Raw genomic sequence first — 16,267 nt, forward strand, 5'->3', positions numbered from 1 at the left:
ACCGGTACACAGCTCTACTTACTGGTGTTACCATAGCTGAGATGCTGACATTCCAAATACTTTGTACCCAATTAGAAGAAAAAGGTGTGTCAGAAATGTTAAATATCATTTTATAATCTCAAACTTCCTTTTAAGTAGTAAAGGAATAAACAATTGTTTCAGATGTCAAAACTGTTTCAGAAACAAAGATAATGTGACATTTACTACTGGTGTTATATTTCACACCCCCGTGTAATTTAAAATGCGGGGGTTCTCGCTTGGAATTCCAGCCTGAGCTGGGGATTTGTGTATTATCAGCCACTTTGCATGTAGATCACTACATGTGTGTTCATCTGTAACACATTTAGCAATTAGATCTGTGCTGGAGGTACTAAAATTTGTCTCATGTACAATATGGCCTGTGTTTGGTACCTAGTAGCCTGGTAGCCAGACCATCGCAGCCTCCCCGGTATCTCTTTGGTACTGGGACTGTGGGAGTGTTGCCCTCAAGCCCAGGCCCATTAGAACGCACCAGAAGTTTTTACAGGGTTACAGGTTGGCAGTAATCAAAAAGGATGGCTGGAACCATATAGCCGGAGTGTTAGCTATAGCCTTTCTAGCTTTCGTCCGCTCCCCATGATCCGCTACCGGCTTAGAAGGCTGAAAACACCCCTAAACCGACCTGCAGAAAATGGTTACTAGACTAGCATAGGTTGGTCGAGAATATTGTGAGTTATCATAATATACCCTTCGGAGAGTGACAACAGAAAACATGGCATATACTAGAAATGGAAAGGCCACAATTTTTTCCAACAACCTCTGCTTGGATTTCAAGCTAAGCTTCCGTCAATACTGACTTATGCAAACGTGATGTCTTTAAAAGGTCGGGGCAGTCACCTTACCTGTCAGGTAAACACGCGAGATAGGACACACCTATGTGTTCTATACAGGTACAGGTCTGTACAGAGTGGCACAGGTAAACACACAGGTAAGACATGTACCTAGTCAGCATGAAAACACGGCACTGCATCAAATAGTGTGACAATAACAAGACGTAAATGCTTTGTTGAAGTTATATGTGTGTTATATGGTAGTAGTACATAAGTACATGTACACTATACATGTATACAATGCTGGTTCAGAAAGAGACTACACACGCATTGTAGAATGGATGCATTGCAAAGGCACAGTAAAACACGAGAAGATAGGAACATGATAATGCCTAATCTCTAAGTAGATGTTTCTGTGGACTGTCTGGCTATTGCCTGCCCGTTTTATTACTATCGTTTGTGGCACCGTAACATCTGCTTGCTTGGAGATTATATAATGCCGGGGGTTGTCAGTGTTTAGAAAAAGGCAAGGGGTGGGACCTCGAATACCCCAAACACTCACTCTAGTATTACCCTCTGAAGGGGGATAAGGGCCCTCTTCAAGGCCCAGTCAACAGCTATACTTACTTACTTAGCAGGAGGACAATACTGGTTCAGGGCCAGATCAGAGGATGTCAGCATGTACAAAAGCGTACCAGACTTACTGACATGAGTATAGATACACGTACCTACATGTATGTTGCAGCCATTATCTAAAAAGAATAGGACCATTTGGTGGATGCAAGTGTCCGTGTTCGTGTCTGTCATGTTTTAGTCACTTTGTACTTGAAACAATTCTGTAGTACGATAATCTGCTGACCCATTTTGACTGACTCACGTCTTCACAGTCTCTATTAAAGTGGAATAAAGCACAGGTACACAGACAGGTAGAACCTGTCCTGTGCTCTGGTTAGTGCCCTGAAGGCATGGAGATCTGATTACTGACTACAGACACATACCCAAAACATACCAACCATTATTTCTTGTCTCTCTCTTTCTCCTTCCGGTGTTGCAAGAGTGCTTGATACTCCTGACCATGGTAGGGAAGTCTTTTCAAAATAGAATGATATTTACTGGTTGGTAGAAAACTAGAATTGTACCTGGTCTGTACTGTTAATTTCAATTTCTCCTATCATAGGCTCACTATATTTTCACCCAAAATTTATGTTGTAATGTCTAGATAAAGAGGTTTAAAGGTCAAACCATCCGTTTTTAAAAGCCCTTAGCCTCAGGGCACAAACAGAGAAGTCGTTATAAGCTAGGTTAATGTTTATTTTCTTTCAAACAAAGTCATACACAAGGTACATATTACTATAATTAGACATAGCAGTGGCACATTTTTGGGGAGGTTGGGGGTAGGAGATACTGAAAGAGCACATTACAGTTCACAAACTAAAATGCCACCTGACCCAACCGATGGTACATGTCCATTATGACTGTCATGCGCTGCTTTGTTTACTTTTTAGTGACTCAGTTTTGAAGTTCTGAAAGGCAAGCTCCAACTTGCCTGGACTCTCAAGTTTTTGACCTGGAGAGACTTGGTATCTTTCTCCAGGAGTCTAACATTTGATTTTCAATAGGGAGAGGGATAGAGCTGTGTACCTAAACAAATTTTAGGTACAGGTACAGGTACACAGGTTTAGGTACAGGTCCGGACCTGAACCTGTACCTGAACAATTCGACCAATTTATATGCTCTTCTGAACTCCTTCAATAACAAAAAAACATAAATAAACTTGATAGTTAAGGTTTATTCTCTGTTTATGGCGAATGCTCAGATAAAATATAGGCAAAACTAAGATGTTTTTGTTTTCATGAACACACTGTCCTTACACAGGCACCCATTGTTAACCAGCTATTTAAACATTTGAGGTCACAAATAGGCATAAAATTGGTGTGAAATTGTTTAGGTACAGTACCGGTACTGAGGGATTAGGTATTTTGGACCTGTACCTAATCAATTTTTCCGGTACAGTATCGGTACTGCGTACTGGTACACAGCTCTAGAGAGGGACTCCCGGAGTGAGTAGCTACAAACTTACCACAAACTGACAAACATTGCACTTTACATGGAAGCTATTTGATTGTTTGTTTGAGTCTTTGTTTATCACACTGAATGTGGATTTTCTTTAACTACTAGTAAGTAGTAACTCAGGGTTTTCTCTAGAAAAAATTAGTATGAGGGAGCAGATCGCAAGCATGGCAAGGAACAAAGTGTCCGAGGGGGGATTTTTCAATAAGAGTAACACTCACAAGGGTTCAATCTGAAAATTGATATGAGGGAGCTGGCTGGTTACATGAGGGAGCAGCTCACTTATAATCCCCTGTTTAGAAAAACCCCTGTTTAAACTGCTTTGTTCTCTTTTCCATGCAGGACACAGAGGGCCCATACTGCAGTCCAGTCCCCTGACTCATCCCCCCTCCCCCACCCACCTACAGTACTGTTGTCACAACTGGAGAAGTGTCCTGTGCAAGCCTGGTCAGTCTGAGTGGGCGTTTGTCCATCTACAGTACTTCAAGTGACCCGAAACCCACGGTCAGTAAACAGAGATTTTCAATATTGCAGAAGTGTTTACTACTGACTTCATGATACACTTTGTGGTAATAATGTATGTATTTTTCAAATTGCAAATGTTTGCCAACATGCAATTTCATATGGGTTTACATCAGGCTAGGGCTTATAATATAAGTGTGTATTTGCAGAATGTATTTTCGAATTGCAGAACAATGTTTTGACATATCATAAAAGTTCACCTGTGTTGGTAAATACACATTCAAAGTTAAAACTTTTGACAATATTTTGACATTCTGCAATATACTGCAGAACACTGAAAAAAATGTATTTCTACCACTTAGAGCATTGACCAGAAGCTGACACAACCCACTGACCCTCACATCTTTTCGTGTAAACTACAAGGTCGTCCGTACAGACAGGCTGACGCGACCTCTGTTTGTTCTACAGCAGGGAGGTCAACCATCCTGGGAGGGCGGACAGGAGAAACAGGAAGCACTAGTGGGAGATTACAGTACTGGGTGACTGGAAGTCAGCAGAGCATCCTAACGACAGATGTCTTCAGGCTGGGAGCTTCTTTTACTGTGGGTCTCGGCCGTTCTTCTTTGGACCTTTGAATCTGTATATCTTTTGAATCTTTATTTGTTGCATGTTCATGCCCATGGGGCTAAATGCATTTCTATACTAGTATCTATTCTGTGGTCATTTACTGGTAGAAATGAGCTGACTGATTAGTGAATATCTCTTTCTTTACAGAGTCTGTCTAAGTGTAACGCACAGTGAGAGCACATCAAAAGTGGTGTGAGTGGACTCAGGGAATAAATAACCTTGCGGCTAGGCAGACTTCGGTTGTCAGCAGTCATACATCCACCAACCGGGCATTCCGGCCTTGAGAAATGGCTTCCTTCCAGAACACAGTGATGGTGAGAACTTCAGCAATGCAGACTGCAGTTTGCCAAGACATGAAAATTTAAACGGGGTCACCTTGCTGTCTTCTGACCCTGCCGTTATCTAACCACTTTTGTAGCGATTCGTACTCTCTCCTGGAGGAATTCTAGAACGTTCTAGTGTGCACCAAAAACCACTTTTCTTGAGAAATTCACGAAGTTCTACTGTACACGAAACCACTTCTTGAGGAATTCTGGAACATTCTACTGTGCACCAAAACCACTCATCTTGAGGAATTCTGGAACATTCTACTGCAGTACACCAAAACCACTCTTCTTGACTTGAGGAATTCACGAAGTTCTACTTTACACGAAAACCACTCTTGAGGAAGTTCTACTGCAGTACACCAGAACCATGAGCGGTAGGAAATCGGACGCGATCTGTCGCTCGTGCGGGCACGTACACGAGGGAAACGGGAACCACTTGTACGACTACGTCAGCGAGGTGGACGAGGAACTGACCTGCCAGATCTGCCTCCAGCCGCTCGTCAACCCTCTGGACACGAAATGCGGGCACACGTTCTGCGCGCGGTGCATACGCGGCTTTCTGAAGATGAAGAAGATGTGCCCAATAGACAGGCTGGCGCTGACCATCAGGGACTGTCGCACGGCCAGCATCATGGTGCAGAAACTGTTGGACAAGTTGGTGGTGTTCTGCCCAAACAGTGAGAAGTGCTCGGAGACGATGCAACGCTCGGACCTGGAGGCTCACCTTATACACAGGTAAGATCCTCAGTTTTGTTGTGTATCCATTTTTATTTATTTATTTGTTTCAGCACAAAATAGGATTGACATCCAATTTGTAAATATTTCCAAGGATGTCAGCATGTACAGGACATGACGACAAGACATGTTACAGTTAGGATACAAAAGTGGACATCATTCAGTACAACATAGACAAAACGTTTATAAGACAAACTTGAAGAAAGAAAGTTATACTTGTACAATAGCCACCCAAGTTCCAAAACAGTACAACATTCTCAGTCAGACTTTGAGTGACAAATTGTTGATAGAAATGGCATGTAAATATAAGACTGTATACATGTCTGTTCACTCATGCATAGATATGTCCTGCAGGTATTTGGGCCAACAGTGTCCCAAACAGTACATGTCTCATGATGTCTATCATACTTATTTTGACAATAGCCACAGCCCCCACCCCCCAATTTGCTAGATACTACAACAGCTGTATCTCTATTTTAGCAGGAATTCCTCTGATTCTCTAGTGTTAGTCTCTTTGTAACTTTCTGAGTGCAACTTGAAATAGCAGGGTCATAATAATTATACATCGTGACAATTTTACAGTGTTTTGATTTCACAGTTGAAACAATTCATTTTATGGAGAGGTTACCACTAAAATCAAGCCATCACAAAAGTTTCACATTTATGTAACATCCGTGTCCATAATATCACCAGGGTCCATAATATCACCACCTTGAGAAACAGAGTGCTTTAAGATATTTTTTACTGCAACATACCCTAGGTATGTACATTTGATGTGTGCAGGAGTGCATACCAAAAGTATGTTGCAGTAAAAATATCTTAAAGCACACTGTTTCTCAAGGTGGCAATATTATGGACCCTGGTGATATTATGGACATAGATGTTAGTACTACAGTTTGTAGTATGTGAACTTTTGATGGCCGCTGTCTTGTAAAACGTTATGAAGTTTGCTCTAGGCTTGGCCTCTTCTTTCCAGTTGAGTTAGCTTTGTAGACAACTTGCGGTGTGTCTATTTGAACATTACACTCAGTGAACAGGGAGGACATACATGTAGTGACCCTGGTAAAATAGGGCGCAGAGGGAGGGGTACATTTCACATGCCTACAACACTCAACAGTGTAACTTGATAGGATGCTTGGAAAACTGAAAGCTCTCTGACCGAACAGAAGTACTGTTGGTAGAAGAGGAAATCAGAAAAGATTGAGAGAGAATAGTAGGTCAGACATAGGCAAACTTGAGACTAAATGCAGGTTGATAGCACATGGGTGGGTGAAGATTGACAGGCAGAATGACAGGACATCAAAAGGTCAGACACAGTAAAAATAGTATACTTGAAGGTCACTTATATCAAAATGGCTCCATGATTTCTTAAGATTAAGTTAAATCTCTGAGATCTTGCTTTAAATTTTGTTGGAATTATGCCACGCCGGCAATTAGGCCCAAGAAATTAGGTACACTTGGTGTGAAGGAATGCTAAGAAACAAGGCAAAGATGCCGGGTCATGCCTGGCACATAGCTGACACGATATGGTTCTGAACGTAGTATAAACTCCACTCCTGGGTGGGACTAGTGTAGCCTGGATTCCAGACGTCTTGCCAAGGACTACACACAAGCTTCAAGGCTAACATGCCCCCGAGGAAAAACCACAGACCCTGAGATAGAGGCTAGGGTGTCTGTTGTAAAATTTCTTTGGGGGTTAACAGGGTTGGACAAGTCCCATTGCCTACTTGCCCAGGGGCAAGTTAAGTACTGTTCGGGCAAGTGCATGTGCCCCTAGACTTGCCCGATTGGGCAAGTAAATTTTTGGATGCAAATTATACCTGCTGTGGTGTTTGGAGTAAGTCAAACCACCTTATTTTGATACATAAAGCATCCAACATTATAAAGTCCAAAATAAGATAATTTCCTGGGTGGTAGTAAAAATGCATAGAAATATGTGTATTTTGGGCACGTGAAAAGTTAGTTCAGGCAAGTGAAAATAACCTTGTACTTGCCCAATAGGGCAAGTGGATTTTTGAAAACTTGTCCAAACCTGGGCCTATGTTGGACCTGGAGCTGAGGAACTTGCCTGTATGTGTGGACCTTGGCAAGTCTAGCTTTTGTTTGTTTAGGGATTTTAGGATTTGTTTTCAGTTGTTGGCTGCAGTTGGCCTGGATCCACTGTTTTCACTGCAGAGTAAAGCTAGTAAACCTGACCTAGTTGTTAAAGGTGTAAAAACCGAAAGGGGCGAGCAGGTCACAACCGGGAATCGAACCCGAGTTGTCCGCTTGGCGGTCACCAACGCTAACCACTACACTAAAAGGTCGCACGACCATTTAGCATGGTCAGTTAGCACTGTTACAAAGGCAACAGTTGTTAAACTTAAAGTTAAAGCCACTGCAGTTCCAATAATTAAGCTCAGAACACGTTCCTTAGGTCAACTGGAATGTCAGGAAAATCCTATATTTTTCCCAAACACCACTAAAAATTCCTGCGTAATATTTCAAACTGCAACAGTCCTGTCTTCCAAACATGTTAATTACAGTAATCATTCTTGAATGTTGGAGACTTTGTACTGTAAATTGTGGAACTTTTGCAACTTGGTTTCATTTTTGCAGTGACCTCTCCAATGCTCCAATGCAAATTCTGGGAAAATGCCTCCCTTGTATGACTAGTAGTACAGTACTGTGCTGTGTATAACACAGCTTTGTTTCAAAAATTCAAGTCAACTACAAATTTTAAACACTGACAATACAATACAGGACAAGACAATACTCATTTTCACTTGAGTTAAAAGTGAGGAAGTCGTGTAAAGTGCCTTTCCCAAGGGCACGAGATCGGTGGCATGTCAGGACTCGAACCCAGGACCTCTTGGTTTCGGAGTTGAGCACGCTGCCGCTACGCCACACGACCCCACATGTTGGATGTCTGGACATCTTGGCTCAACACATCTTCCCCAGTTGACCATCCCTTTAAATTTAAGTACTCTGTGTGTGTTCACACTTCCCTACGGCGTTCCCTGATGTTTACTTAGAATAGTCCTACAGTAACTTAGTGTTACCAGTATCCCAGCAGAAGGTACTGTGCCTGCACGAAACCCATAATGTATTGCATGTGCATTGCACTTAGGCAGAACATCTCATATCAGGCCATAGTCCCATATTCAAGGTGACATCCCATCTATAGTTTTCAAATGTTGTGTCAGAAAAGATATCGCCTATACAACAGGCAAAAGTCTGATGCAATGTCGACCAACCAACAATCCAATGAAAAGTTCAAACCATGAGAAATCTGTGTTTTGTGTAGGCGCAGTACGTTCTGCTGATGTGCTACCGCCTCGCCAGGCTTACTGTATGATGACTGTATGATGATGTACATTGTACAGAGGGTCCCTTTAAACCTAAGTGTCCCGTGTGTGTGTTCACACCTCCCCACCATGTCCCCAGTGTTTACTGAGTTTTGCCAGACTGATCGGGTGATGGAAGTACAGACAGTTCTCCTTCCAATTAGCCCAGGGCTCCTGACTGGGTGCAGGGAGGCACAAACTGTATCTGGAGCATGTCAAGTACTGCTCAGGAAGAGGTGTGATGATTAGTGTTTAACATCCCTCTGTCATGTAGGCAAGGCAATGGCTGGAAATACCACCTGCGGATTAGTGCAGGTTAAATTGGAGCTGTGCAGGGACTTGTATTTCTGAATCGGATGTCTACCTGCACTGGTCCATGTACATGTAGGAAATACAATAATTACCGGTATGTTTGTAGTACTAGTATGATCCAAACTTCTAAATGGTGTCAGGTACAGGTAAATTTTTTTCTGTTGTATCTAACTCTAAGAAAGATAGCTGTGATGGCCTGATACAATAAACTGCACTGGCTAGAACCCTGACACTCACACAAGAATGTGACTCTGATTGTACCAGAAGTTTGGTATAAATAAAAATATCAGATTAAATGACAACCCCTCCTCCATTCCAATAGATTCATGAAACAAACCTAAGTATACTAGAACTTAGAAGTGAACTTGAAGGTTACAAAAAATTCCAAGTACATCTTGGAAGACTTAAAGCTATTTCAATGTTCCCAATGTTTTTTTTGTTTTTTCTTCAGATGTAAAGGAACCACAGTGCGATGCCTTCGGGCGGCAGCTGGGTGTAGGTTTAAAGGAACGCCAGCGGCGCTGAAGGAACACATGCAGAAGTGCACTTACAAACACACCATCTCAAGTAAGTACATAACTACGTAAGTACATAACTTACAGAGCTCGAAATTCATTTTTGGGAATAGGTGCACTTGTGCATCCAACCTAAAAAATTGGGTGCACCATATAAAACAAAAATTATAGATCTTACTGCTCCTTTTGTGAGCTTGAATTGGAGCTAACTTCAAAATCTTAATAAACAAGTACTACAATAAAGATTTTATTATTTTTCTGACACTAAGTCCTAGATGCTAAGAATATCATGTATATTATTGTACATTTAATATGTACAAAAATAGATGTACCTACCAAAATATTTGGGTGCACCAGTGACCCACAGAAAAAAAATGGGGGCACAGCTCCAATTTTGGGTGCACTAAGGTGCACATGCACCCAGTATTTCGAACCCCACTTACAAATACAACATCTCAAGTAAGTACACGAACATACAATATTCATGATTACAGAAATAATTTCATCAGCTTGGTAGACCATAAAATTATAATCTAAAAGTTTTCGTTTAGTTTTACACAACCGGTAATGTCTCTCACCAGCTACTAATATAGCAGTGAGAAGCAGCACTCCATTCCAGTCAGGACTTCCCACAGAAGGTCTGAGGAAGGTGTTTGATAATTATAAAAACGTAAAGAGAGACATAACTGTTTGCGTGAAAGAGAAGTCAAAGTCATGATGTTGGCATTCATAAATCATTCATTATGAATCTGATCACAAGTTCATCAGATTTATTGGTGTAAAGTGATGATTTTGCACTGCAAAACTGTGAGACCGTCAAAGCATGTTGGCAGAACATACAGTTTGGCTAGGTTTACATTGAAAGTGTTTGGATACTGTTCTCTTTCAGTAGACGGTACTAAAAGCAGGTTGTATAGAACACGGGGTCACCTAAGTAAGTTCTAACACCTTCACAACCTATAGTACGGTGTAGTGTGCCCTGGGGGTGTGCACAGGTACATATATGGGTGTTGGTAAGTCGGTATATGGGTATGGGTGACAGTATATGGGTATGGGTGACAGGTATACCGGTATATATAGGTATGGGTGTGGGTATATGGGAATGAGTATGGGAAAGGTATAACGGTATGTATGGGTATGGGTGTGGGTGTGGGGACAGCTATATGTGGGTAGACTAAGGTGCATATGCTGGTGGGATTTCCAGCCCCAAATAGGAAATCTCATAATGGGTTACATGGAAACTTTGTCTCCCGTTCAAAACAATTTAAGTACATCATGTGTATATACATGTGTGAAGGCCTTGAAGGTAATAGATTGTAAAGCATGATATGTTTACATGTAGATGGCATGCACAAATAAAGATTACAAGCTGCATGCCTTAGATTGCACGCCACATTTAGAGAGAAGAGTAGTTTTTATTCCAGAATCCGTCCTAGAGAAAGAGTCTGTACCGATGTGCATGACCTTTAACCTTTAACCCCTGTTTAGGGCTGGCACAGGGCGATGACCTGACCTGTGCCTCGATACGGGACATGCGTCAGGTGCGGACACCTGTCACCTGCATCACAGGTCCTCACCTGCTTGTCTTAGCTACTCACCTGTGCATGGACTCACTACTACTACTAACCCCCTGTTGATATGTTTCATGCAGTATTGTCTTTGTTCTAAGACATTGTTGTATGAGGGTGTGCATGTATTACTGAATTCAACAAGTTTAGCTACTTACATATACTCACAACTAACCCCCTTAATGTATTATCTTCCTAACAAGCCTTGTCATGTACATTTTATTCAGCTATAGGCATGCTGCAGTGTGGGATTCTTTTAAATTAGAGGGTATTTTGAGGTCATCATATGGATCTGGTGGCTACTTTATGGCATACTGTGTATTAGTGTGTATTCCAAAAATTTTGCTATCTAAGGGAAAATATCCTACCAACTTTAGGAAACTGCTGCAACGCGTGTGAAGCTTCTACTTGGTGGTAGGGAAAAAATGAAAGAAATTATTTTCTTTCTTTCTTTATTGATATCTTCTCCATGTGAAGGACTGGTGCTGTTATAAAATATTAAAAACAAGTGCTGCAGTATACATGCATGAAGCAGCTTGCACTTCCACCAAAAAACAGTTACTGAAGCAACTGGATATGTTTTTGAACGTTTCCAGAATCATATCCAGTTGCTTGAGTAACTGTTTTGGTGTATTTTATTACCTGGATGTCTGACCGTCACCGACGGAGTTTGTACTTACTGCATTCTCTCCCCCCTGCAGCCATTCCAAGACTACCTGTACTGGAGGGAGAAATCACCACCATCGAGGTGCGAAAGTCGAGTCAGCAGGAGCACCTGGGCATCAGTGTGGTGGGGGGGTGTGAGACACCGCTGGTTTCGATGATCGTACAGGAGGTGTTCAGTAGTGGGGCAATCGCCACGGATGGAAGGATCGGGCCAGGCGATCAGATACTGGAGGTCAGATTCCTTATCTTTACATTTACAGAAGGAAAATATAGTGTTTTTGCTCTGTTTCTTCTTCTGCATACACACAAGGTCAATGGCCTGGACCAGATGGCTTTCACCATCGGTAACTGGGATTGTAGTGGTGTTGGGTTACATCATGAAGCAAGTGCCAGGACAAAGCTGGAAGGGCTGGTTGCCATACACTAATATATTAATGTGTTTGACTTAAAGTGACAATAAGGCCACACCAATTTAATTTGTTGGTTCTCAGACTTTTTCAGGAAAAATATGAAGCGACAGGGCGAAAAAAAATTAAAATAAAAACAGATCTAGGCATCCTATTATAGCCCCAAATGCTATGATAGGAGGTATGAAGTCAACACAAAAGGCTCGTTCAAAATTTAAACAATGAATTTTGAACTTCTAATGATACCACTGCATTGAAAGATGGAATAACTGTAACGTCTAGCAGGAAAAGGACTGTTTTCAACTGTTCAGGGCAAAATATGAGCGTTTTGCAGTTGATTCTGAATTTTTTTTTGCAAGTCAGGAAAAAATGAAGAGGCAAATCCGAGAACCAACAAATTAAATTGGTGTGGCCTAAAGAGAGCTGTAGACTAGACCATGTGAAGTCAAAATGGGAGGAGGATATCAGAGAATGTACCAGCAGGACACTAAGTCAAACGAAAACCGAGAAGGGTGGCGAAAACTGGTTGTTGGATCACCATTGTTGCCCCAACAGTCGAATAATTTAAGACTAAGGGATAGATGAAGATACCGGGTAGTGGAAAACACAGCTTGTATGTCCCCAGGTGAATGGAGAAGACCTTCGTGAGCTGACCCACCACCAGGCCTGCAGGGTTCTGAGGAAACCCTGTCCCCTGCTCAGACTCACCATCCTCAGGGAGAGAGTAGCCGAGGAGAGGACCACAGGCGCTGAAGTACAGGAGACCATCAAGGTGGAGCTCTGTAAAACTTCAGGTAAGGCCTGGGGAAATCGATGTCATGTTTCCGGTTAGTCTAGAAAAAAGATAAGGGTCAAGCTCAGTAAAATATTAGGTAACTAAAAGGTATAGTTATGTTTTGGTATGGAAGTATTGTTTTGGGTAGCCGAGGATAGGACCACAGGCGCCGAAGTACAGGAGACCATCAAGGTGGAACTCTGTAAAACCTCAGGTAAGGCCTAGGGAAATTTATGTTATGTTTCTGGCTTTAGTTTAGAAAAACATCAGGGTCTAGCTCTGTAAAACCTCAGGTAACTGGAAGTTATAGTTACTTTTTGGTATGGAAGTATTGTTTTGGGTGGCTGAGGAGAGGACCACAGGTGCTGAGGTACAGGAAACCATCAAGGTGGAACTCTGTAAAACTTCAGGTAAAGGAAAGTTATAAAAAAAAAAGTGCAAAAAAAAAAAGAGAATGAAGTCTAGGTGGTAAGGATGGTTGAAGAATAATGACTATAATGACAATAATAACAGTTACTGGTATTAGTGGTGTAACACAGAATGTGGTATACCTAACAATAAATTCTATGTTTATGTTCTTTCACATGCTGACCACTGAAAGAAGTAGTGTTAGTGTTACACCAATCTGCTCTGAGTCTATGTCTTCATTAGCTATCTAGACACATAATTTTTCCATATGTTTGGCGTCTGTACTTGAGTCAGATATTTAGCTGATGAAGACTAATTTCTTTCAGTTGGAGAACAGTTGGATTTTCATTATGTAATACATGTATCAATGATCTGTTTGTATGTCCAGGTGAGCAGCTGGGCATCAGGATCGCGGGACTGCCGGGCACCACGGGGGTGTGTGTGCGAGACCTCGTGGACGGAGGGCTGGCCGCTTCGGACGGGAGACTCCGAGCGAGCGACGTAATCCTGGAGATTAACGGCCAGGACGTGAGACACGCCACGTCGGAACAGGCTGCAGAACTCATACAGGTACATTTCTTGTGTTCCAATAATTAGAATTCTCGTTAACACATTCGTTAACACATTCAAAGTCATTTGTCTTCTCCTTTGGCTGTTTTGCTTCTCTTGCTGGTTGCTCTGGCATCTGAGCATCTTGTAGGGCTTGAAAAATATATGTAAATGACGTCCTTGCGCTTGTTTCTGTGTGAAGTGGGGGGCAGGGGTGATTATTCCATGGCATCTTCTTCACACCTTCCTTGTGCTTGGTTTGGAGACATTCTCTTCAAATGGCTGAGGTGTGAAATATGTTGTTAGCTTGAGGATTGAATCCACTCTATACTTCTTTATACTTCATAGTTAAGGACAACTGTAGTTTGATCCGGACATTAACAGTTGGTTGGCAGCTGCTTGGGTAATGTAAAATTGTGAAACTATAACATGTGTCTGCTCCCATTCCAGGCCAGTGTAGAGAAGGTTGACTTTGTCGTATCCAGACCGAGAAGACCGCAGCCTCCGGACCTCATCAAGGGCATGCTGGAAGCCGACGCTTCGGCCAAGGCACCGGAGGACTCCCGCCCCCCCTCCTTCCAGGTACATACTCCTTGTTGTAGGAACACCCGTGCATACTACCTTTATGTGTGAGTAAAGATACTCTTTTTACACAACCAAGTCTTTTATTCAGCTGTCGTTTCAGTGACTGTCGGTCACCTTCCTCAGGGCAATACATTTCTCTGTAACCATCCATAAGTGTAAATATGTAAATATTGTGCATTTGGGAATGCATTTGTAGCAGCGACACCTGTGCTGCAGTGCGATGTGAAACAGTCAGAACTGCCCTGTGGAAGATGGTCACCGAAACGTTGATTATATTGATTATTTTCTTGTTGTCTCAAAAATGTCTCAAAGTGTCTTTTTAGTTGTCCTGGCCTAAATTTTAGTGGTCAGTGGCCATCGGGACACTGTTTATTTCGAGCGCTGATAAAGTTTGATTTGATTGATTTGATTTCCAGGACAAGCTGATCAGCATACGGAAGGGCGCGCGTGAGTCACTGGGCATCAGTGTGGCGGGGGGGCGAGCCGGGACCAGGGGCGACGTTCCCGTGTTCGTGACAAACGTACAGCTCGATGGGTGCTTAGGGGGAAACGGGCAGCTCAGGAAAGGTGAGCAGGTTGTTTTCTAACAACTGATCTGCTAACCATCTTGTCGTCAACTCATTCAGTGTATCTCATTCAGTGTATGTGTTTCTGATTTACTCATGCCATGTCCTGCAATGTCCTTGTTCATAGGCCAACATATCTCTGCTGCTTTCCTCAAAAGAAAGGATATCACTTCTAACACAACAACTGAAAAATGAACTGATGTCAACTTGTAATCCATACTCATCTATTCCATGTTCCTGTATATTGTACCGGTACATTGTACAAATCATATAAAAATAACACAGTGTTTAGTCTTAGTTACATGTATATAGAAAATAGTATATTGTTACAGTCAACAGCATAGATATTAGTCTTGATAATGAGTACTGTTCAAGAAATTGCCATATATTGTACCTGTGTGGTTGGTTGATTGACCTAATGTCCTTGTCCTATAGGAGACATCCTGGTGAGCATTAATGGTACGACCCTGGTTGGACTGACCCATGAGGAGGCCGTGGGGGTGCTCAGGGCGTCGGCTCTGTCCCAGTGTATCCTGTAATAAACAATAAATATCACTTTTGTTTTTTTCTTTATAGGAGACATCCTGGTGAGCATTAATGGTACGACCCTGGTTGGACTGACCCACGAGGAAGCCGTGGGGGTGCTCAGGGCGTCTGCTCTGTCCCAGTGCATCCTGCTACGGGCCATGGCGCCGGCGAGAGATGCGGACAGCGATGATGATGATTCGGAGGATGATTCAGAAGAGGAGGATCCCGCAACGGGCAAAACTCCATCCTGGATCATGTGGATGAGGCTGCCAGAGTAAGTACTGACTGTATCTCAGGCTGCAGTACCTTTTGTAATCTATCCAGTAGTAGAGTTTGATTTGCCTTTACGCAGTGTTCTAGCCAGTGTCCAGGAATTTTGCTGCCTCAGGGTTCTAGCTAGCACAAAGTAGAGTAGGGGCCCCCTACGCTATAATTTTGACCCCCTACGCTAAATCCCCCCCACACACACACACACACATACAATGTACAGCATAGGGGCATTGTGGCTGTATTTCTTTGTTCAAGAATGCCAGATCAAATGTGAAAAATTACCAATCAAGGATACATACCTTAGAAATAATATTTTTTCCCTTTGAGTATCCCTCAAATGGCCCCTTTTTTAGCTCAAATTTTTAAAAGCTCCACATCGCGGAAGGAGGGCCCATCGACAGGCTAGTAGTATGACGGAAATAAATCTTGTCCAATCCATCAACTTTGATGGACAAAAATCAGGGTGTGAAGATATGGATAGAGATGTCGTTACACCCAGCTTAGTCTACCAGCCCCTCAAAATACAGGAAATAGCATTTCAGAGGGTAAAAATGTTCCTAGGGAGCATGCCCCCGGACTTCTCTAGGATTGCTATGAGAGAAACAAATTCAGGCTAGCCAGAACACTGCCTGGATGTCTAACTTTCATCAACTTTTCCTTGACTTTTCTTTCAGGATTTGCCAGGTCCTGAAGTCGGTATAGCTAGAGAGAGGCCAGTCCGGGAGCCTGGGGTTCAGCATTGTGGGGGGGGGGGGGGTTATTA

The 16,267-nt window shown here is 42.5% G+C and overlaps 1 protein-coding gene across 1 annotated transcript in view; it reads left to right on the forward strand.

The window, feature by feature from the left end:
• Positions 1 to 946: 946 nt before the first annotated feature.
• Positions 947 to 16,267, forward strand: part of LOC109487218 (ligand of Numb protein X 2-like) — a 17,259-nt gene continuing 1,938 nt past the window's right edge. The window contains 15 exon segments of the mRNA XM_019791203.1: positions 947 to 967; positions 3,222 to 3,383; positions 3,810 to 3,943; positions 4,116 to 5,029; positions 9,119 to 9,234; positions 10,072 to 10,116; positions 10,671 to 10,751; positions 11,452 to 11,648; positions 12,449 to 12,617; positions 13,395 to 13,576; positions 14,006 to 14,137; positions 14,557 to 14,707; positions 15,142 to 15,237; positions 15,283 to 15,508; positions 16,179 to 16,260. Coding sequence (XP_019646762.1) covers positions 4,662 to 5,029; positions 9,119 to 9,234; positions 10,072 to 10,116; positions 10,671 to 10,751; positions 11,452 to 11,648; positions 12,449 to 12,617; positions 13,395 to 13,576; positions 14,006 to 14,137; positions 14,557 to 14,707; positions 15,142 to 15,237; positions 15,283 to 15,508; positions 16,179 to 16,260 — 1,845 coding nt within the window. The 5' untranslated portion in view covers positions 947 to 967; positions 3,222 to 3,383; positions 3,810 to 3,943; positions 4,116 to 4,661.

Source organism: Branchiostoma belcheri, unplaced genomic scaffold (genome assembly GCF_001625305.1).
Source record: "Branchiostoma belcheri isolate BF01 breed outbred unplaced genomic scaffold, Haploidv18h27 scaffold87, whole genome shotgun sequence".
Taxonomy (NCBI): domain Eukaryota; kingdom Metazoa; phylum Chordata; class Leptocardii; order Amphioxiformes; family Branchiostomatidae; genus Branchiostoma; species Branchiostoma belcheri.